This window comes from Oncorhynchus keta, chromosome 29 (genome assembly GCF_023373465.1).
Source record: "Oncorhynchus keta strain PuntledgeMale-10-30-2019 chromosome 29, Oket_V2, whole genome shotgun sequence".
NCBI classification, from domain to species: domain Eukaryota; kingdom Metazoa; phylum Chordata; class Actinopteri; order Salmoniformes; family Salmonidae; genus Oncorhynchus; species Oncorhynchus keta.
The window spans coordinates 7,340,914-7,365,822 of NC_068449.1; the positions used below are offsets into that span (position 1 = coordinate 7,340,914).

Here is a 24,909-nt window from a genome sequence, read left to right on the forward strand (position 1 = left end):
ATAATGATGGTCATTATGGCCAAACAGTTCTATTTTTGTTTCATCAGACCAGAGGAAAGTACAATATTTGTCCCAATATGCAGTTGTAAACCATAGTCTGGCTTTTTTTAAATGGCAGTTTTGGTTATGTCGATATAGGACTTGTGGATATAGATACTTTTGTACCTGTTGTACCTGTTTCCTCCAGCATCTTCACAGGGTTCTTTGCTGTTGTTCTTTGATTGATTTGCACTTTTCGCACCAAAGTACGTTCATATCTAGGAGACCTGAGCAGTATGACGACTGTGTGGGCCCATGGTGTTTATACTTGTGTACTATTGTTTGTACAGATGAACGTGGTATCGTCAGGCATTTGGAAATTGCTCCCAAGGATGAACCTGACTTGTGGAGTTCTACAATTTTTTTTCCTGAGGTCTTGGCTAATTTCTTTTGATTTTCCCATGTCAAGCAAAGAGGCACTGGGTTTGAAGGTAGGCCTTGAAATACATCCACAGGTACACCTCCAATTAACTCAGATCATGTCAATTAGCCTATCAGACGCTTCTAAAGCCATGACATCATTTTCTGGAAGTTTGCAAGAAGTTCAAAGACACAGTCAACTTGGTGTATGTAAACCTCTGACCCACTGGTATTGTGATACAGTGAATTATAAGTGAAATAATCTTTCTGTAAACAATTTTTGGAAAAATGACTTGTGTCATGCACAAAGTAGATGTCCTAACTGACTTGCCAAAACTATAGTTTGTTAACAAGAAGTTTGTGGAGTGGTTGAAAAACGAGTTTTAATGACTCAAACCTAGGTGTATGTAAACTTCCGACTTAAACTGAGATTTCAAACGAGATTTCTTCAAATGAGATTTCTGTATGTCACTTGTTATAGAATATTTTTATTCTGTACAGGCTTCCTTCCTCTCTGGGAACTGAGTTAGGAAGGACGCCTGTATCTTTGTAGTGACTGGATGTGTTGATACACCATCCAAAGTGTAATTAATATCTTCAGCATGCTCAAAGGGATATTCAATGTCTGCTTCTTTTTTTTAACCAATAGGTGCCCTTCTTTGACAGGCATTTGAAAACCTCCCTGGTGTTTGTGGTTGAATCTGTGTTTGAAATTCACTACTCGACTGAAGAACCTTACAGATAATTGCATGTGTGGGGTACAGAGATGAGATATTCATTCAAATCATGTTAAACACTATTATTACACACAGAGTGAGTCAATACAACTTATTATGACTTAAGAACATTTTTACTCCTGAACTGATTTAGGCTTGACATAATATTTATTGACGCAAGACATTTCAGCTTATCATTTTTTAAACATTATTTAAACATAATTTCATTGACATTATGGGGTATTGTTTGTAGACTAGTGATTCATTTTAAATTCAGGCTATATGTCTCCATACTACACTGAAAGAAAATATAAATGCAACATGTAAAGTGTCGGCCCATGTTAAATGAGCTGAAATAAAAGATCCCAGAAAAGTTCCATACGCATAAATAGCTTATTTCTTTTTGTTAAAAAGGTGGGGTAATGACCGATGGAATAATGTGCTTGTACCCAGTGGGTTAGCCTGCCCAGCACCCCTGCCCAGTCATGTGAAATCCATAGATTAGGGCCTAATGATTTTTTTAAAATTGACTGATTTCTGTAACTTAGTACAATATTTGAAATTCTTGCATGTTGTTTTTATATTTTTGTTCAGTATTTATTTCAATGTATCAAATCTCATGCTTCTAATTAAGTTGTTGTTTGCATTAGAACTGGAAAAAACTCAAACTAAAATGAAAATAGATTCTGGGGAAATGTTTACAATAGTCTAGAAGACATTTATTTGAGCAGAGCCAGATATAATTAAACGTTGATTTATTGAATAAACAACCGATCCGTTGCACCACCACACTTCATCTTTGACCCTCAATGATTAAAATCATTATACAGAAATGAATGTTTCGATTCAATAATTAGGATCAGTATTTAGAAAAGAAAGTAGCTGAGGGAAAGAAATCAATGGATATGAGTGTACTCACGATGGAGATGATGTCTTTTTCTTTCTCGTAAACTGTGGAATCCTGTCAAAAGAGCACAATGAAAACATCAGGGTCAGACACAGTAGAATCCTGTAGAAAACAACCGGGTCAGAGAGTGTGGAATCCTGTCAAAAGAGCACAATGAAAACATCAGGGTCAGACACAGTAGAATCCTGTAGAAAACAACAGGATCAGGGAGTGTGGAATCCTGTCAAAAGAGCACAATGAAAACATCAGGGTCAGACACAGTAGAATCCTGTAGAAAACAACCGGGTCAGACACAGGATCAGAATCCTGTCAAAAGAAAACATCAGGGTCAGACACAGTAGAATCCTGTAGAAAACAACAGGGTCAGACACAGTAGAATCCTGTAGAAAACAACAGGGTCAGGGAGTGTGGAATCCTGTCAAAAGAGCACAATGAAAACATCAGGGTCAGACACAGTAGAATCCTGTAGAAAACAACAGGGTCAGGGAGTGTGGAATCCTGTCAAAAGAGCACAATGAAAACATCAGGGTCAGACACAGTAGAATCCTGTAGAAAACAACAGGATCAGGGAGTGTGGAATCCTGTCAAAAGAGCACAATGAAAACATCAGGGTCAGACACAGTAGAATCCTGTAGAAAACAACAGGGTCAGGGAGTGTGGAATCCTGTCAAAAGAGCACAATGAAAACATCAGGGTCAGACACAGTAGAATCCTGTAGAAAACAACAGGGTCAGACACAGTAGAATCGTGTAGAAAACAACCGGGTCAGACACAGTACATTCCTGTAGAAAACAACAGGATCAGGGAGTGTGGAATCCTGTCAAAAGAGCACAATGAAAACATCAGGGTCAGACACAGTAGAATCCTGTAGAAAACAACCGGGTCAGACACAGTAGATTCCTGTAGAAAACAACAGGGTCAGGGAGTGTGGAATCCTGTAGGAAACAACCGGGTCAGACACAGTAGAATCCTGTAGAAAACAACAGGGTCAGACTCAGTAGAATCCTGTAGAAAGAGTATAAAACAACAGGTTCAGGGACTGTGGAATAATAAAAGAGCCCCCCCCCAGAGACTGAAAACAGTGTTGATATCTGACAGTGGGACATTCTGATGGTTTGATGTACAATTTTTTTTTCGGATAAAAAGCCGTGAGGCATTACAAAACACCAGGAAGTGGACTATTAGAGAGTACTATTAGCACTATAACGCCCACGCCCACATGCTCACTGTATTTATCTCACCTGTTACTTCATTGACAAACACAACTTTTTAGAGGGGCAGAGCAATTGTATTCAAAGGCACTGTTACACAATACTGATACAACATTATGTCAACATAGCAGAGCGAGTGGGAGGTTATTTTTGTTCCTGAGACACGGTGTGTGTGTTTACCTGGGTTTCCCTGTGGGGTGGAGGGTAAATCCTGTGAGCTCCTGTAAGTACTGAACGCTAGGATTACAGTTAGTCAATTAAAGCTTGTGTGACGTGAGAGAGAGCGAGAGAGAGAGAGAGAGGAAGAAAGAGAGAGAGAGCGAGTGAGAAACCGCCGAGAGACAGAGATGCTTGAGTTTGATCTATTTACATCAGGGCATCACGCCACAGAACTTCTTACATAAACCTCTAAAGACATCCTGACACTCTGATCCCCAGCGCAATAGTTAAAGGGGCAGTACACTCCAAAATCTAAGTTTGTGCAATGTCCACAGATCTCTAAGTTGACTGACATCCAAACGTTACAGATTCTCTACGACAGGTGCCATCTATTTAAATTATTCAAATTCCCCCATGAGCTGCTATTACCAACCATAATCATGCTTCATCTATGCTCCTGGGATGCATTCTTCTTCTGTATTTGTGAACCCACAGAACAGGATATGACATACAGTGCCTTCGTAAAGTATTCAGACCCCTTGACTTTTCCCATATTTTGTTACGTTAAAGCCTTATTCTAAAATCGATTAAATAAATAAAAATCCTCAGCAATCTATACACAATACAACATAATGACAAAGTGAAAACAGGTTTCTAGAAATGGTTTCTAATTTATTAATAACAAAATAACAGAAATACCTTACATAAGTATTCAGACCTTTCGCTATGAGATTCGAAAATGAGCTCAGGTGCATCCTGTTTCCATTGATCATTATTGAGTCCACCTGTGGTAAATTCAATTGATTGGACATGATTTGGAAAGTCTCACACCTAAGTTTCCACAGTTGGCAGTGCATGTCAGAACAAAAACAAAGCCATGAGGTCAAAGGAATTGTCCGTAAAGCACAGAGACAGGATTGTGTCGAGGCACAGATCTGGGGAAGGGTACCAAAACATTTCTGCAGCATTGAAGGTCACCAAGAACCAGTGGCCTCCATCATTCTTAAATGGAAGAAGTTTGGAACCACCAACACTCTTCCTAGAGAAGGCCGGCCAAACTTAGCAATCGGGGGAGGGGAGGTGACGAAGAACCTGATGGTCACTCTGACAGAGCTCCAGAGTTCTGTGGAGATTGGAGAACCCTCCTAAAGGAAAACCATCTCTGCAGCACTCCACCAATCAGGCCTTTATGGTACAGTGGCCAGATGGAAGCCACACCTCAGTAAAAGGCACATGACATCCTGCTTGGAGTTTGCCAAAAGGCCCCTAAAGATTCTCAAACCATGAGAAAGACGATTTGAACTCTTTGGCCTGAATGCCAAGCGTCACATGTTTTTCAGCGGCAGGGACTGGGAGTCTAGTCAGAATCAAGGCAAAGATGAACGGAGCAAAGTACAGATAGATCCTTGATGAAAACCTGTTCCAGAGCACTCAGGACCTCAGACTGGGGCGAAGGTTCACCTTCCAACAGGACAATTACCCTAAGCACACAGCCAAGACTACAAAAGGAGTGGCTTCGGGATAAGTCTCTGAATGTCCCTGAGTGGCCCAGCCAGAGCCCGGACTTGAACCCAATCGAACATCTCTGGAGAGAACTGAAAATAGCTGTGCAGCGACGCTCTCCATCCAACCTGACAGAGCTTGAGAGGATCTGCAGAGAATAATGGGAGAAACTCCAAAAATACAGGTGTCCCAAGCTTGTAGAGTCATACCCAAGAAGACTCAAGGCTGTATTCGCTGCTAAAGGTTCTTCAACAAAGGAGGTAAAGGGTCTCAATACTTATGTAATTGTGATCAGTTATTTTTATTAAAACAATTTTGGAAACTTTTCTAAAATCCTGTTTTTGCTAAGTCATTATGGGGTATTGTATGTAGATTGATGAGGGGAAAACAATTTAATACATTTTAGAATAGGGCTGTATCAACATAACAAAATGTAGAAAAAGTCAAGGGGTCTGAATACTTTCCGAAGGCACTGTATCTGGGACTGTGTCCCAAGTGACACCCTGTGCCTATAGGCCCTGGTCAAAAGTATTGCACTACCAGCCCTAGTCAAAAGTAGTGCACTACCAGCCCTATAGGCCCTGGTCAAAAGTAGTGCACTACCAGCCCTATAGGCCCTGGTCAAAAGTAGTGCAATACATGCAGGAGATTGGGAAACTGCCTCAGTGATGACAGGACAGGTACACTTCTGCCCTGAAACTGCTCTTACTGTAGATCAGTTGGGAGGGAAAGCACAGCCGTGTAAATCTACACACTTCTCTATGGCACTTCCTCTGAGACGAGAGGGCAAACTCACCTACACACACACGTGTACTGTATGGACTCATGCGAGCACATACACACACACACTTCAAAAGGGAATATTTGATGACGTCACAGTGGCTTACACACATCACTCCAACGTCATCAGACTGTAGTGCTGAGCGATTAGCGCATTTTGAGGTCGGTTCGTTGTCACGTTTTTTTTTGTAATAATTATTTAAAACATTAAAATGCAGTATGCAAGTTCAATGACGTAAACAACACAGAATAAAACTAATCAATAAAAGTGTAATGATGGTAGTGACTGCCCCAACTATTAACCATCTTTCATTCAATTACTTTCCTTTAATTCAATATTTCAGTTGTTGTGTATATTACATTCATACAGTTTTTTGTTGAGGAGTTATTATTTAATTCCAAGTCATCACCTCATCTCTATAAAGCTGCAAAAATCACTATTTCAGTAGTTTTTCAAAAGTAAATAAGGCCTAGTTTGTATTCAGCAGTCATAAAAGTATCGATGACTTAGATAATGTATTTTCAGATAGAGATACCTCTCAAAGCTACTGCCTTCTATTCCTCTCCCGTGTACTCTCTGCCCGACACTAATCTACTGTAGCGGGCATAAAAATAAACATCCCGGTGAGCAATGGATTATGGCCATTGTAGTTAATTACCACATGTTCTGCGCTAAACTATGCAGTACTTTCTCCAGTTGGAAACAACAACATCACACAGTTCGGGCTTGATCTGATTTATCTCTAGATAAACAACGCAATGTGCGCGTTAGACTCACGGAAAAAAATAATATATATATATCTTAATGTTAATCGCTCAGCACTATCAGATTGCAGGCTGACACCCCACCATCATGTGATCCCCATGTGGCATCAGAGAGAGAGAAAGAGAAAGAGAGAGAGAGAGAAAGAGAGAGAGAGAGAAAGAGAGAGAGAGAGAGAGAGAGAGAGAGAGAGAGAGAGAGAGAGAGAGAGAGAGAGAGAGAGAGAGAGAGAGAGAGAGAGAGAGACAGACACACATAGACACAGAGACAGAGATACATAGACACAGAGAGACAGGACCACATCTACTGGTCACATTATCCAGAGAGAGACAGAGAGAGAGACAGAGACAGAGAGAGGGAGAGGACCACAAGCTGAAGCACAACAGCCCCCGCCACCCAGCTCTGTTCACAACAGCCCCCGGCACCCAGCTCAACAGCCCCCGGCACCCAGCTCAACAGCCCCCGGCACCCAGCTCAACAGCCCCCGCCACCCAGCTCACAGCCCCCGGCACCCAGCTCAACAGCCCCCGGCACCCAGCTCAACAGCCCCCGGCACCCAGCTCAACAGCCCCCGGCACCCAGCTCAACAGCCCCCGGCACCCAGCTCAACAGCCCCCGCCACCCAGCTCAACAGCCCCCGGCACTATAATGTTCCCTTTTCCCCTCAGTATGACTTCCTCACAAACTGTTGTTGCTGCAGAAGAGATACAATGAAAGCCTCCAATACATAATAAATACAGTCTTTATAAAAATGGACCTTGGGCTTGGTGCTTTCTCACACTGCCAGAGGTGTGCAGTTATTCAACACAGTCTGCTGTGCGTTATTGCTTACGTAATACGCCTTCATTCCAGTTAAAGAAAGATGGTCCTAAAACTGAGGGTTTTCACTTGAAATAATCTATAATGAATTGTAAATGACTGTTAGTCTGTCATTTATACAGGAAATAACACTCAGGAAGTAGCGTTCAACTTGGATTGGTTTTATAAACTGAGGGAGCAAGGCACAACAACTCAAACATGAGGTTAATTTCTCTCATATAGTTAGGTCATGTGATGTAGGCAGTCATTGGAAATAAGAATTTGTTCTTAACTGACTTGCCTAGTTAAATTAAAGGTTAAATGAAAAGAAGATGCAAAAATGACATGCCTGATGTCTATGTGGTGAGCTGTGTCGTTGTCTAGGAAACAGATGTGGATTGTTCTGGGTGGAAGAACACACTGCAATCTGAACTCATGATGCATTCACACACACACACACACACACACACACACACACACACACACACACACACACACACACACACACACACACACACACACACACACACACACACACACACACACACACACACACACACACACACACACACACACACACAAACATTAATAATCAGTGTGACACAAAAGCCCTGGAGTAGTTTAAAGGCCCAGTTCAGTCAAATTTGATCTTTCATGTGTTTTATATATATTTACACACTATGATGTTGGAATAATACTGTGAAATTGTGAAAACCTCTCGGCCAATAACAGCTGGTTTTCCTCTCTCCACTCAGAGTCTTCGCTAAATTTTTGCTTTTGAGATATTGCTCTTCACTATTGAGCTATTTTGGTTTATTTTTTGACTATTTTAATTGAAAACAATCACAGTTACGTGATTTGATAGAACTAAAAACAGCTGTGTTGGACCTTGAAGTGTGAGTGGGCTTCCTACAGAGATGAATTGGCACAATTAAAGAAAATGTCCTTTTATGAGTAAATGTCACTAGAATATATGCTACATCATCGCTGGGAGGTAATGTACTGAAGCATGCATTTGTGAATGTGAGTGTGAGTGTGAGTGTGAGTGTGTGTGTGTGTGTGTGTAGGAACACACCTGGAGTGTATCTCTTCATACCTCTTCAACACCAAACCAACCCAGCCGGTCGAAAGCAGTGGTTCCCAAACTGTGGGGCCCTAGCTAACGAGCTAACGTTTTTCAGCCCATTGAGCGGGATGCCCCCCCTCCCGGTGGAAACATTTTGAGAATTGCTGGTCTAAAAGTACCAGATGGGCGGGGTTTGCTCTTCTATTGCTTCCATATAGTCAGGATTTGAAATGATTTTTAAATGCACCAAACCAACCCATGTGAATTCTTAGGAGTATATCTCTTTAAATGCTGGTGAAGAGACTCCAAGGAGTGAGAGTTCACTTTCTGCCTGCTCTATATTGAAGCGTTACGTTCAACATTTCCTAACTCAATTACTTCAAATAGTAAATCCAATAAAACTCAGCCTAAGTGAACTGCAAATGCTACCGTCTCTACCCTGGTCCCAGATCAGTCTCTACCCTGGTCCCAGATCTGTCTCTACCCTGGTCCCAGATCGGTCTGTCTCTACCCTGGTCCCAGGTCTGTCTCTACCCTAGTCCCAGATCAGTCTCTACCCTGGTTCCAGATCGGTCAGTCTCTACCCTGGTCCCAGATCGTCAGTGTCTACCCTGGTTCCAGGTCGGTCAGTCTCTACCCTGGTCCCAGATCGGTCTGTCTCTACCCTGGTCCCAGATCGGTCTCTACCCTGGTCCCAGATCTGTCTGTACTTTAGCCTAGTCCATTGCCATTATAAAGCCAAACACCAGCATGACAATTCCATAAAGAGCTGGCTAGAAACAATACATATCTGATTGAAATGGCTCATGTCCCTTCATTGTATACCATAGTATGAGTGGTCAAAGCGAATAGTCATCATCAGGCACCTGGTGTTGACACTGGTGTCCGTTGAACCAAGCTCATGGTCAGGGTTGGGGAGTAACTGATAAACTGAAACTTTAATCCATTACCAGAAAGAAAAAAACAACTAATCAGATTACATATACTTTTGAAAAACTGGATGATTACTTCTTGGATTACTTTTCCATTAAGGATGTTGGCGAGAAAATAAATACATTGACACCTTTCTGTTTTCTCAAAGACATTCAATTCAGCACTGGAAAAAGGTGCAAGTTTAAGTTTGTTCTACCTGAGCGGGACTGACCAGAATTCAGAGACTACTATGATGTCAGAGACCATTATGATGTCAGAGACCACTATGATGACACACCAAATATGAAAATGATGGATCATTTTGTCTTCTTCTATTACCTCATAAGAGGAAACTAATCCAAAAGTAACAGAAAGTGAATCAGATTATGTTACCAAATTTGGGTAATCCAAAAATGACGTTACCGTCAGGTAACGGATTACATTTAGAAAGTAACATCCTGAACCCTGCTCAGTTACTTATACTGGAATATGGCAACGAGCTGAACACTTAATCATTAACTCACCAACTACCTCATGCGCACAAAACGTTGAAAAGACATTCAAATACATTGAAAAGACGTTAAAATACATAGAAAAGACATTGAAATTCATTAAAAGTTGTTGAAAAGACGTGAAACGGCATTAAGACATTGTTCAGACTAAAATATATGCTAAAAATACATCTTCTTTGTTGAGCACGTCTTGCTCAGTGCGTTCATTAGCACCTCAACCAGACCACTAACTAACTAGAACAATTATTTCTGGTTACAGCAAAACTAATCAGATAAAAATCATACTATAAAACTTCACCACAATTGTGAATAAAAAGGTGCATTGGTCAACCAGCAAGAGTCGAAACTCACTATCAACGGGTATGATCATCAATGGGTATGATCATCAATGGGTATGATCATCAATGGGTATGATCATCAATGGGTATGATCATCAATGGGTATGTTCATTGAATAATAACACTTCTGTTGGTGAACAGAGGCATCAAGAAAGTCCTGTATCACATCTTAGAAAAGCCATATCATGTTCTTAACTACAGTAGCCTTTACCGTCAAGATTGTGTGTCACTAAAAGGCCATTGGAAAACAATCAATCAATGTAAACAAACAGCATTACATCATCTCATTCTCACATACCTCAATACAACTCCTTCAAACAATTCTTTCTTGATCCTCTCTCCATGCTCACAGAAATTCTCAATGTAACTATCGCCCACGCTCTCTGTGTCCACCTCTCTCGCTCTCTCTCTCTCTCTCTCTGTAATGGACTTTGCTTGTTGTTGTCTAGTAGTGTGCGAGCCTATCCTCTCCAGTCCTACAGAGCCAGTAGTCAGTGGAGAAGTGGAGGACTCCTAGGATCACAGCAGCTGACTCATGGCCCCGCACAACCCTTCAAGGCACCGGAGAAAATAAACCCCATGAGTGGGGAGAGAGGCGGACACACACACACAGAAAGAGAGAGAGACACACACACACACAGAAAGAGAGAGAGACACACACACGCACAGAAAGAGAGAGAGACACACACACGCACAGAAAGAGAGAGAGACACACACACGCACAGAAAGAGAGAGACACACACACGCACAGAAAGAGAGAGAGAGACACACACACACAGAAAAGAGAGAGAGACACACACACGCACAGAAAGAGAGAGAGACACACACACGCACAGAAAGAGAGAGACACACACACGCACAGAAAGAGAGAGAGACACACACACAGAAAGAGAGAGAGACACACACACACACAGAAAGAGACACACACACATACACACACAAACTTCTGTGTTTTTATACAGGCAGGAAATGGAAGAGTTATTTATTTTCTAGAAGGGCCCTAGGAGACATGGCCTGCGTCCCAAATGGCACCCGATTCCCTACATAGTGCACTACTTTTGACCACGGTCCATAGGTCTCTGGTCCAAAGTGGTGCACTATATAGGAATGGGGTGTCACTTGGGCCAAACATGATCCGTCTGGTCCTTGTTACAGATGAACCAATTCTCTAGAAACAAGCAACGTAATAATGAGAGCATTATCATTCAAAGCCTGCCTCTCAGAAACAAGGTCACAAGAGATTTGACATTTAAGTTTCTTAGCCAAGGGCTAACTTGCTGCACACAGATGAGGGTGGTGGGGTGTGTTTGTGTTCGTGACTGTGTGCGCACGTGTGTGTATTCTACTGACCTTTCCAGAGCTGGAACTTGATAATGATGGGCAGAGAGAGATGAGAAGAGAGAGAGAGCGAGAGCGAGATGGGCAGAGAGTGAGACGAGCAGAGAGCGAGATGGCCAGAGAGAGATGAGAAGAGAGAGGACCAACTAACCTGCGTGGATGTGTTTAGTCAGTTGTGAGGTTGTCGGCCCTATTCTAGCATGTTCTTATTAGGTCTAATAGAAATTCTTAGAACCTACAGCCATATACACTTTTCAAAGAAACTATATACAACCTCAATCCAATGAAAGACACCAGTAAGTCTCAGTTTCTCCCATCTTATAACTCATCTATCTCGTCTTAAGACTCAAGGGGGTGTACTTACAAAAATGCCTTCCGCAAGCACCTGCATTTTGGATCCCCCTGATATCTGATACCTCAGCAACTCTCTGTAGTACACACACACACACACACACACACAATCCCTCTCTGTAGTACACACACACACACACACACACACAATCCCTCTCTGTAGTACACACACACACACACACACAATCCCTCTCTGTAGTACACAGTCCTCTATCATAGTTGAATAAGGCCTATGACTATCTGACTCCTAAGCATACAGCAGAAACAAGCAGTGGTTGCTCATTGGATCCAAAAACAGGAACCAACCAAACAATGGCCAGTAATCAAACCTCTCATCGCCTCCAGCACAGAGCAGACTACCGTTAAAACTGTCTGGCGTAAGGACCAAGTTTCACTTACTAATTACCTTGAGTCTACAGTTTAGACAGCTTTCATACAACAACAAAAACAACTAACAAGTCAGTAAGCCAGAACTTGGCTGGACAAGAAGCCATCAGCCTTCAAAAGGCCCTCATTGTTCCAATGTGACCTTCAGTAGATACTCATTTCCCAGCTTCCTTCCTTTCTGATGAGGGGGGAGTCGAACCATAGAAATAGTATGACTAGCCAATGGTTCTTACTCAGAGTCAGTCATATTCATGAATTGGCTACAACAAATGTGTCATTATTCATTTTCTGGATGCACAATGAATGTAGTGAGTGTGTTCACACAGAACATCCTTTGATAGTCTTTTAAAAAGAGATTTTCACTGATTTGTGAAGAAGAGGTCAAGTCTATTTATCACATCTCTAATGTGTTGTGCAAACAAGAACAAGACTAAAAAGCAACAGAGAAAAAAAAGAGCTATTTTCTACAAGAAGATAAATGTGTTATTATGATCCACAATGTCTAAATGTACAGAAACTGTGAGCACTGCAAGTCCCAAACAGACATCCACAAACACAAACCAGTTAGCTACAGTATTCAATCAAACTGCAATAAAGCCAGCAGAAAAAGCTCCAGAGTTGTAATCTACCTACTTTGTCTGGAAACTATCCAGAGCTGCAAATAGGGCAGCCAGTCAGAGCTCTAAATGTTGTACTCGGGGATATCTCTGCTCCCTGAATACTGTGTCCTTTCTTTCGCCCTCTATCAGTCTCTCATTGGTCTGACTGCACTGCAACTCACAGCAGGTGAACTACAAGTTGAGTTCCACTGAACCCTTCCATCAGTCCTCCCCCCTCTGCTCACTGTCTCTCACTCACTCCCTCCGCTGAAGATCTCCAACTCCCTCCCGCCCTTTGCTCCCCCTACCCCGGAGATGGCTAACTCTCTCACCCCCCTCTCACTCCCTCTCCCGAAGATTACCAAATCCTTCCCGCCCCAGCTACCCCTCCCCCTCTCTCCCGAAGATCACAAATCCATTCTGCCCATGCTCCCCCTCTCTCTCTCAGTCCCTCCCTCCTCCCCCAGGCACTATCTATGACAAATCCAGGCCTGTCTTTTTCACAAGTCGCAAGTAACCAGTTTATAACTTGAAGTTTAACTCTGGCATTACAGATCACATTAAATACACATTCACCCACCTTCTCCCTCTCTTACACAATTTCCTATCACAAAAATCAACAGTCAACCTGTGCTTCTTCAAGGTACCTAAACTATTTTGAGCATGCAGAGTCTCACAACATCTCTACAGCAGAGTCTCACAACTCAACCGCTGTCTAAACTGTTTTCTGCCCCTCCCAAAAGATAGAATTTGTAGGTAATTGGCCACAAACAGGACCAAGCCTGGCCTGCTGAGGAGTGACGGACTCCATCCTAGCTGGAGGGGTGCTCTCATCTTATCTACCAACATAGACAGGGATCTAACTCCTCTAGCTCCACAATGAAATAGGGTAATATAATAATAATAATATATGCCATTTAGCTGACGCTTTTATCCAAAGCGACTTACAGTCATGTGTGCATACATTCTACGTATGGGTGGTCCCGGGAATCGAACCCACTACCCTGGCATTACAAGCGCCATGCTCTACCAACTGAGCCACAGAAGGGCTGCAGGCTGTTAGCCAGCCTGCCAGCTTAGTGGAGTCTGCCACTAGCACAGTCAGTGAAGTCAGCTCAGCTATCCCCATTGAGACCGTGTCTGTGCCTCAACCTAGGTTGGGCAAAACTAAACATGGCGGTGTTCGCCTTAGCAATCTCACTAGGATAAAGACCTCCTCCATTCCTGCCATTATTGAAAGAGATCGTGATACCTCACATCTCAAAATAGGGCTACTTAATGTTAGATCCCTCACTTCAAAGGCAGTTATAGTCAATGAACTAATCACTGATCATAACCTTGATGTGATTGGCCTGGCTGAAACATGGCTGAAGCCTGATGAATTTACTGTGTTAAATGAGGACCTTCTGGTTACACTAGTGACCATATCCCCCATGCATCCCGCAAAGGTGAAGGTGTTGCTAACATTTACGAAAGCAAATTTCAATTTACAAAAAAAAAAAAATACATTTTCGTCTTTTGAGCTTCTAGTCATGAAATCTATGCAGCCTACTCAAGCACTTTTTATAGCTACCGTTTATACAGCGTTCCTCACTGAGTTCCCTGAATTGCTATCGGACCTTGTAGTCATAGCAGATAATATTCAAATTTTTGGCGATTTTAATATGCATATTGAAAAGTCCACAGACCCACTACAAAAGGCTTTCGGAGCCATCATCGACTCAGTGGGTTTTGTCCAACACCTACTCACTGTCACACTCGACCAAGTTTTGTCCCATGGAATAAATGTTGTGGATTTTTAATGTTTTTCCTCATAATCCTGGACTATCGGACCACCATTTTATTATGTTTGCAATCTCAACAAATAATCTGCTCAGACACCAACCACCAACCAGGAGCATCAAAAGTCGTGCTATAAATTCTCACACAAAGATTCCTTGATGCCCTTCCAGACTCCCTCTGCCTACCCAAGGATGTCAGAGGACAATAATCAGTTAACCACCTAACTGAGGAAATCAATTTAACCTTGCGCAATACCCTAGATGCAGTTGCACCCCTAAAAAATAAAAACATTTGTCATAAGAAACTAGCTCCCTGGTACACAGAAAATACCCGAGCTCTGAAGCAAGCTTCCAGAAAATTGGAACGGAAATGGCGCCACACCAAACTGGAAGTCTTCCGACTAGCTTGGAAAGACAGTACCGTGCAGTATTGAAGAGCCCTCACTGCTGCTCGATCTTCCTATTTTTCCAACTTAATTGAGGAAAATAAGAATAATCCGAAATTTATTTTTGATATTGTCGCAAAGCTAACTAAAAAGCAGCATTCCCCAAGTGAGGATGGCTTTCACTTCAGCAGTAATACATGAATGAAATTCTTTGAGGAAAAGATCATGATAATTAGAAAGCAAATTACAGACTACTCTTTAAATCTGCATATTCCTCCAAAGCTCAGTTGTCCTGAGTCTGCACAACTCTGCCAGGACCTAGGATCAAGAGAGACACTCAAGTGTTTTAGTACTATATCTCGACACAATGATGAAAATAATCATGGCGTCTAAAACTTCAAGCTGCATACTGAACCCTATTCCAACTAAACTACTGAAAGAGCTGCTTCCTGCGCTTGGCCCTCCTATGTTGAACATAATAAACGTCTCTCTATCCACCAGATGTGTACCAAGCTCACTAAAAGTGGCAGTAATAAAGCCTCTTGAAAAACCCAAACCTTGACCCAGAAAATATAAAAAACTATCGGCCTATATCGAATCTTCCATTCCTCTCAAAAATGTTAGAAAAAGCTGTTGCACAGCAACTCACTGCCTTCCTGAAGACAAACAATGTATAAGAAATGCTTCAGTCTGGTATTAGACCCCATCATAGCACTGAGACTGCACTTGTTAAAATGTTAAATTACCTTTTAATGGCGTCAGACCGAGGCTCTGCATCTGTCCTCGTGCTCCTAGACCTTAGTGCTGCTTTTGATACCATCAATCACCACATTCTTGGAGAGATTGGAAACCCAAATTGGTCTACACGGACAAGTTCTGGCCTGGTTTAGATCTTATCTGTCCGAAAGATATCAGTTTGTCTCTGTGAATTGAATTGTTTGTCCTCTGACAAATCAACTGCAAATTTCGGTGTTCCTCAAGGTTCCGTTTTAGGACCACTATTGTTTTCACTATATATTTGACCTCTTGGGGATGTCATTCGAAAACATGTTAACTTTCACTGCTATGCGGATGACACACAGCTGTACATTTCAATGAAACATGGTGAAGCCCCAAAATTGCCCTCGCTAGAAGCCTGTGTTTCAGACATAAGGAAGTGGATGGCTGCAAACTTTCTACTTTTAAACTCGGACAAAACAGAGATGATTGTTCTAGGTCCCAAGAAACAAAGCGATCTTCTGTTGAATCTGACAATTAATCTTGATGGTTGTACAGTCGTCTCAAATAAAACCTTGAAGGACCTCGGCGTTACACTGGACCCCGATCTCTCTTTTGACGAACATATCAAGACTGTTTCAAGGGCAGCTTTTGTTCCATCTACGTAACATCGCAAAAATCAGAAACTTTCTGTGCAAAAATGATGCAGAAAAATGTATCCATGCTTTTGTTACTTCTAGGTTAGACTACTGCAATGCTATACTTTCCAGCTACCCGGATAGCGCACTAAATCAACTTCAGTTAGTGCTAAATACGAACCGCCCTTGCTGTCTCTGCCCGGCCAGTTCCCCTCTCTCCACTGGGATTCTTTGCCTCTAACCCTATTACAGGGGCTGAGCCACTGGCTTACTGGTGCTCTTCCATGCCGTCCCTAGGAGGGGTGCGTCACTTGAGTGGGTTGAGTCACTGACGTGATCTTCCTGTCTGGGATGGCGCCCCCCCTTGGGTTCTGCCGTGGCGGAGATCTTTGTGGGCTATACTCTGCCTTACCTCAGGATGGTGACCACGCTGGTCATTTATGAACATTTGAACATCTTGGCCATGTTCTGTTATAATCTCCACCCAGCACAGCCAGAAGAGGACTGGCCACCCCTCATAGCCTGGTTCCTCTCTAGGTTTCTTCCTAGGTTTTGGCCTTTCTAGGGAGCTTTTCCTAGCCACCGTGCTTCAACACCTGCATTGCTTGCTATTTGGGGTTTTAGGCTGGGTTTCTGTACAGCACTTTGAGATATCAGCTGATGTACAAAGGGCTATATAAATACATTTGATTTGATGCAGTCAGATAAAGAATGCATGTGGTTGGTCTGTGCATTGCCCAATAGGAGGAGTGAGTTTGCTGTTGTGCGGTGTTCGGGCAGCGGTGGAAAAAGTACTCAATTGTCACACTTGAGTAAAAGTAAAGATAACTTAATAAAAAATGACTCAAGTAAAGTGAAAGTCACCCAGTAAAATACTACTTGACTAAAAGTCTAAAAGTATTTGGTTTTAAATATACTTAAGTATCAAAAGTAAAAGTACAAGTAAAAATAATTTCAAATTCCTTAAATTAAACAAAGCAGACTGCGCCATTTTCTATTTTTTATTTATTTACAGATAGCCAGGGGCACATCATTTACAAACGAAGCATGCATTTATTGAGTCCGCCAGATCAGAGGCAGTAGTCATGACGAGGGATGTTCTTTTGATAAGTGAGTGAATTGGACCATCTTCCTGTCCTGATAAGCATTCAAACTGCAACTAGTACTTTTGGATGTAAGGGAAAATGTATGGAGTAAAAAGTACATCATTTTATTCAGGAATGTGTTGAAGTAAAAGTAGTAAAAAAATATAAATAGTAAAGTACAGATACCCCAAAAAAGACTTAAGTACTTTCAAGTATTAAGTATTATTATTATTACTTAAGTATTTACACCATTGGTGTTAGGTGACTGTTGAAAGCAGCAACACAAACACACTGGTGGTTCCTCCAGCCTGCCTTGTGTACGCCTCCTCCAAAGATCAAATGTGTCTGCTAAGTATTGTTTGGTCCAACTAGGAATCGAATTCAGATTTAATTCACCTCAAGGCCATTCATTCAATGTTAATAAGGACCAGAGTGTTTCCGGGTCAGGTTACTCGACAGTCATTCATGCAGCAGTGGACGCCTGTACAATGAAAACAGCCATGCTGGAACACTGGGTTGTGTTCAATAGGTAACAAATGAAAGAAAACAGACTGAAACAAGGAGGGACTACCTGGACATAAGAAATAAGAGTCCAATAAGAAACACTCCTTTTTGCTTTACGTTTCAAAACGTTTTCCATTGCGTGGCCTAAAGAATACGACTTAGGTCTTTAACATAGGAGCAGTCCCCAGGTCTTTACAGTAGGAGAGGTAGACTACCTTGTGTACTGCGGTCCCCAGGTCTTTACAGTAGGTGATGATGTTCCTACTGGACGTGTAACCACTCAGCTGGGCAAACTGGTACCTGGACACACACAGATGGACCAATGAAGAAAGGGATACATTTATTGAATCTAGAAATAAAATAAAATGTGCAGATTTCAATGTCATTAAAGACTCAAATGATGCACAACAGTTGAAGTCGGAAGTTTACATACACAGCCAAATACATATAAACTCAGTTTTTAACAATTCCTGAAATTTAATTCTACTAAAATTCCCTGTCTTAGGTCAGTTAGGATCACCACTTTTTTTTTTAAGACCGTGAAATGTCAGAATAATGTCAGAATTTTGGCCCATTCCTCCTGACAGAGCTGGTGTAACTGAGTCAGGTTTGTAGGCCTCCTTCCTCGCACACGCTTTTTCAGTTCTGCCCAGAAATATTCTATAGGATTAGGGCTTTGTGACGGCCACTCCAATACCTTGACTTTCTTGTCCTTAAGCCATTTTGCCACGACTTTGGAAGTATGCTTGGGGTAATTGTCCATTTGGAAGACCCATTTGCAACCAAGCTTTAACTTCCTGACTGATGTCTTGAGATGTTGCTTCAACATATCCACATAATTTTCCTCCCTCACGATGCCATCTATTTTGTGAAGTGCACAAGTCCCTCCTGCAGCAAAGCACCCCCACAACATGATGCAGTCACCCTCGTGCTACACGGTTGGGAGGGTGTTCTTCGGCTTGCAAGACTCCCAATTTTTCCTCCAAAAATAACGATGGTCATTATGGCCAAATAGTTCTATTTTTGTTTCATCAGACCAGAGGACATTTCTCCAAAAAGTATTATCCCCCTCTCATATCATTACCAAGCCCTGCAGTGCCAAGAACTGAGCAAAGAACAGAGTCCCTCATCCAGCTGGTCCTGGGGCTGAGTTCACAAACCTGTTCTACTAACACACTGAAGCCTCAGGACCCTCATCCAGCTGATCCTGGGGCTGAGTTCACTAACCTGTTCTACTAACACACTGAAGCCTCAGGACCCTCATCCAGCTGGTCCTGGGGCTGAGTTCACTAACCTGTTCTACTAACACACTGAAGCCTCAGGACCCTCATCCAGCTGGTCCTGGGGCTGAGTTCACAAACCTGTTCTACTAACACACTGAAGCCTCAGGACCCTCATCCAGCTGGTCCTGAGTTCACTAACCTGTTCTACTAACACACTGAAGCCTCAGGACCCTCATCCAGCTGGTCCTGGGGCTGAGTTCACTAACCTGTTCTACTAACACACTGAAGCCTCAGGACCCTCATCCAGCTGGTCCTGGGGCTGAGTTCACAAACCTGTTCTACTAACACACTGAAGCCTCAGGACCCTCATCCAGCTGGTCCTGGGGCTGAGTTCACAACCCTGTTCTACTAACACACTGAAGCCTCAGGATCCTCATCCAGCTGGTCCTGGGGCTGAGTTCACAAACCTGTTCTACTAACACACTGAAGCCTCAGGACCCTCATCCAGCTAGTCCTGGGGCTGAGTTCACAAACCTGTTCTACTAACACACTGAAGCCTCAGGACCCTCATCCAACTGGTCCCAGGGCTGAGTTCACTAACCTGTTCTACTAACACAATGAGGTCTCAGGACCAGAACATCCAATCAATCAGAATAAACCTAATTACAACACAGTCAAAACTACAATAACTTGGAAACACAAGAACAAAGCAAAATGCAGTACTATCTGGCCCTAGATGGACAGTACAAACTAACAAACAATTTGACCATGGTTACTGATCAAAACCTTAGTACAGGCTCAGTGAGCACAGCCTTGCCATTGAGATGGGTAGACACAGGAAAACCTGGCTCCCTGTAGAGGAAAGACTGTGCAACCACTGCACCACAGCAGAACCTGAGACAGAGCTGCATTTCCTGACAAATTGTTAAAAAAAAAAAATTTAAAAAAAAAAAAAAAAAAATAGTTTCCGTTCCCCCAATTTGAAACCCTTATTCAAGGATTCAAAAGATCTCTGATGAGAATAGGCTAGCCTTACTGTTGGGGGAGGACTGCAGAGAGCTGTGGGTTGGCAGCGCACTACATTGCTGTCTGCCTGTCACGTTCATCGTATAGAGGAGACCAAGGCGCAGCATGATAAGAATACATTATTTACACAAAGAACACTAAACAAACTAACAATCCGAACGTGAAGCTATAAGACACGAGTGCTGACATGCAACTACACATAGACAATAACCCACAAAACCAAAATGGAAAAATGGCAACCTAAATAGGATCCTCAATCAGAGACAACGATAAACAGCTGTCTGTCTCGGAACCCAGCCATCTGTGCAACTGGGTACTGGACTTCCTGAAACCCCCCAGGTGGTGAGGGTAGGCAACAACATCTCCTCCCCGCTGATCCTCAACACACCCCACAATACAAAAACTGAGCCCTCTCCTGTACTCCCTGTTCACCCACGACTGCGTGGCTAACGCAAAACTCAATCATCAAGTTTGCGGAAACAAAGTGGTAGGCTTGATTACCAACAACGACAGACGGCCTACAGGGAGGAGGTGAGGGCCCCTCGGAGTGTGGTGTCAGGAAAATAACCTCACACTCAATGTCAACAAAACTAAGGAGATGATTGTGGACTTCAGGAAACAGCAGAGGGAACACCCCTATCCACATAGTCAGTGCATGATGGAACAGTAGTGGAGAGGGTAGCTAGTTTTAAGTTCCTCGGCATACACATCACAGACAAACTGAATTGGTCCACTCACACTGACAGCTGACCGTGAAGAATCGCAGCAGCGCCTATTCAACCTCAGGAGGCTGAAGAAATTCGGCTTGTCACCAAAAGCACTGGGGAACTTCTACAGATGCACAATGGAGCATCCTGGCGGGCTGTTCACCGCCTGGGGCACTGCTCCGCCCTCAACCGTAAGGCTCTCCAGAGGGTAGTGAGGACTGCACAACGCATCACCGGGGGCAAACTACCTGCCCTCCAGGACACCTACACCACCCGTTGTTACAGGAAGGCCATAAAGATCATCAAGGACATCAACCACCCGAACCACTGCCTGTTCACCCCGCTATCATCCAGAAGGCGAGGTCAGTACAGGTGCATCAAAGCTGGGACCGAGAGACTGAAAAACAGCTTCTATCTCAAGGCCATCAGACTGTTAAACAGCCACCACTAACAGTGAGTGGCTGCTGCCAACACACTGTCATTGACACTGACCCAACTCCAGCCATTTTAATAATGGGAATTGATGGGAATTATGTAAATATATCACTAGCCACTTTAATCAATGCTACCTTATATAATGTTACTTACCCTACATTATTCATCTCATATGCATATGTATATACTGTACTCTCCATCATCGACTGCATCCTTATGTAACACATGTATCACTAGCCACTTTAACTATGCCACTTTGTTTACTTTGTCTACACACTCATCTCATATGTATATACTGTACTCGATACCATCTACTGTATGCTGCTCTGTACCATCACTCATTCATATATCCTTATGTACATGTTCCTTATCCCCTTACACTGTGTATAAGACAGTAGTTTTGGAATTGTTAGTTAGATTACTTGTTGGTTATCACTGCATTGTCGGAACTAGAAGCACAAGCATTTCGCTACACTCGCATTTAACATCTGCTAACCATGTGTATGTGACAAATAAAATTTGATTTGATTTGATTTGATTGGGAACCAATTCAGGCCATCATAGACCTACATATACCTAGACATACTAAAACCCCATAGACATACAAAAAACCCTAGACAGGACAAAAACACCTAAACAATACAAAAAACTAAATCAACCACCCTTGTCACACCCTCACCTAACCAAAATAATAAAGAAAACAAAGATAACTAGTCAGTGCATGACAGTAGTTACCCAATAAAAGGTGCGGACTCCCGGCCGCAAACCTAAACCTATATGGGAGGGTCTGGGTGGGCATCTAACCTCGGTGGCGGCTCTGGTTCTGGACGCAGCCCCCCCTTCTTTACACTGAGTCCGCTCTTGTAGCACTGACCCGTGGATCATCGTCAGAGGCTCTGGACTGCGGATCCTCGCCGTCTGCCCCAGGCTGGGGACCCTCGCTGAGTGGATCATCGCCGGATGTTCTGGATTGGGGACCGTCGCTGGAGACCCCGGACTGTGGCCCATCGTTGGAGGTTCCGGACTGTGGCCCATCGTTGGAGGTTCCGGACTGTGGCCCATCGTTGGAGGTTCCGGACTGTGGCCCATCGTTGGAGGTTCCGGACTGTGGCCCATCGTTGGAGGTTCCGGACTGTGGCCCACCGTTGGAGGTTCCGGACTGTGGCCCACCGTTGGAGGTTCCGGACTGTGGCCCATCGTTGGAGGTTCCGGACTGTGGCCCATCGTTGGAGGTTCCGGACTGTGGCCCATCGTTGGAGGTTCCGGACTGTGGCCCATCGTTGGAGGTTCCGGACTGTGGCCCATCGTTGGAGGTTCCGGACTGTGGCCCATCGTTGGAGGTTCCGGACTGTGGCCCATCGTTGGCGGTTCCGGACTGTGGCCCATCGTTGGCGGTTCCGGACTGTGGCCCATCGTTGGAGGGTCCGGTCTGTGAACTGTCGCCGGACGCTCTAGACTGCCGAGGCGCACTGTAGGCCTGGTGCGTGGTGCCGGCACTGGTGGTACCGGGCTGGGGTCACGAACCTCAGGGCAAGTGCGAGGAGCAGGAACAGGGCGTACTGGACCCTGGAGGCACACAGGAGGCCTGGTGCGTGTTGCGTGTCACTACGGTCCCTGGTTCGAATCCAGGCTGTATCACATCTGGCCGTGATTGCGAGTCCCATAGGGCGGCGCACAATTGTCCCAGCGTCGTCCGGGTTTGGCCGGAGTAGGCCGTCATTGTAAATAATAATTTGTTCTTAACTGACTTGCCTAGTTAAATAAAAGGTTAAATAAATGTAAAAATATGCTGTAGCCTAAGAGAATATATTACAGATAACTGAAATTGAAATCATAGACTACTGCATACACACCCAGACAGGGATGAAACTCTGAATCCTAGTCACAGGACCTAACAGTCCAATGTCCCTACCTATATGATACTATGCCTAAATCTGATGTAATACTAGGCTGTAGTGTGTGTGTGTGTGTGTGTGTGTGTGTGTGTGTGTGTGTGTGTGTGTGTGTGTGTGTGTGTGTGTGTGTGTACTTTACCTGTTGAGCAGGGAGAAGAGGCCCTTTGCGGAGGTGATGAGCTCCAGCACCACCTGCAGTACACTGGCTGGCAGCTTGGTGGCGCTCTGCCCATCATAGGTGTTTACCCTCCAGCGGATCTGGATGCCCATGATCAGCGAGTGGGCCACCACGCACAGGTTCTCTGTCAGACTGCGCAGGGTCTCCCCTCCCATACCGTATGTCTGGGGAGGGAGACAAGGAGAGAAACAGAGAGTGAGGCAGGGCAAACACCTCACAGACATACTCACAGAGTCCAGACTGTAGAGTCAGTATGGAGAGACAGAGAGTCCAGACTGTAGAGTCAGTACAGAAGGACAGAGTCCAGACTGTAGAGTCAGTACAGAGAGAGAGTCCAGACTGTAGAGTCAGTACAGAGAGACAAAGTCCAGACTGTAGAGTCAGTACAGAGAGACAAGACTGTAGGCTCTGTACAGAGAGTCAGAGTCCAGACTGTAGAGTCAGTACAGAGGGACAGAGTCCAGACTGTAGAGTCAGTACAGAGAGACAAGACTGTAGGCTCTGTACAGAGAGTCAGAGTCCAGACTGTAGAGTCAGTACAGAGGGACATAATCCAGACTGTAGAGTCAGTACAGAGAGTCAGAGTCCAGACTGTAGAGTCAGTACAGAGAGACTATTAGTCAGCCTGTTGCGTGCTTTGGTGTGTGTGTTCCCAAGCAAGGACCAGTTGCGCTCTGAGGCAACTGATGTTGGTGGGATTTGGAGGATGATGGAGGCAACAGGGGAAAGAGCCTCAGATCCACAAAGTCCCTTCCACCAGGTGGCTGATGAGATATGTTGGCACGACTGCCATATTGCATCTCCATCCTAAAGCCTTGCTTGGAAGTGTACTTCGCCAGACTGCCAAGAACCTTGCCCTCAACCAGGCCAAGGTGGTGAGTCACGGTAGTGATGGCCTTGTTGATCTCTGCACCAGACAGGATGTTCTTGCCAGCATATTTTGGGTCCAATATGTACGCTGCGGGTTGTATGGGCTTCAGGCAGAAGACACGCTTTTTGATTTATTTCAGTTTCCTCTGCTTGGAGTAACAGTGAAGTGGGCAGGGCAGTACGGATTTCTTCTCTTACATCTGCAAGCAGAGTTTGAACATCAGACAGGAAGGCATTGTCTCCCTCAATCCATGCAATGGCAACTGCTATAGGTTTCTGTAGTTTCAGGCTGCTTACAACTCTCTCCCAAAATACATCATCCAGGAGAATCCTCTTGATGGGGCTGTCCACATCAGCAGACTGTCAAACATGATGACAACACCACTCCAACGGGTGTTGCTGGGAAGCTTCAATGTGGTGCTCTTATTCTTCTCACTTTGCTTGGTGAGGTAGATTGCTGCTATAACTTGATGACCCTTCAGATACCTAACCATTTCCTTGGCTCTCTTGTAGAGTGTATCCATTGATTTCAGTGGCATGATGTTGTGCCCTGGGGCGGCAGGGTAGCCTAGTGGTTAGAGGTTAAAGGTTAAAGGTTTAAAAAAAAAGAATAATAATGTTCTTGAGGAGCAGATTCAATGCATGAGCAGCACAGTCAATGGGTGGGATGTCAGGGTAGGAATCCAGGGTAGGAATCCTCCACTTTAGACCAAGCAGCCTTCATG

At 43.8% G+C, this 24,909-nt stretch overlaps 1 protein-coding gene across 2 annotated transcripts in view; it reads right to left on the reverse strand.

Moving 5' to 3' along the window:
- The window catches only part of LOC118362130 (connector enhancer of kinase suppressor of ras 2-like), an 87,021-nt gene that overhangs the window by 48,125 nt on the left and 13,987 nt on the right, over positions 1 to 24,909 (reverse strand). For both annotated transcript variants that reach the window (XM_052485840.1, XM_052485841.1), the window contains exons 3-5: positions 23,276 to 23,478; positions 18,066 to 18,150; positions 2,035 to 2,076 (exon numbers count right to left, since the gene is read on the reverse strand). In XM_052485840.1, the coding sequence (XP_052341800.1) occupies positions 2,035 to 2,076; positions 18,066 to 18,150; positions 23,276 to 23,478 (330 nt within the window). The remainder of the gene's footprint in view (positions 1 to 2,034; positions 2,077 to 18,065; positions 18,151 to 23,275; positions 23,479 to 24,909) is intronic.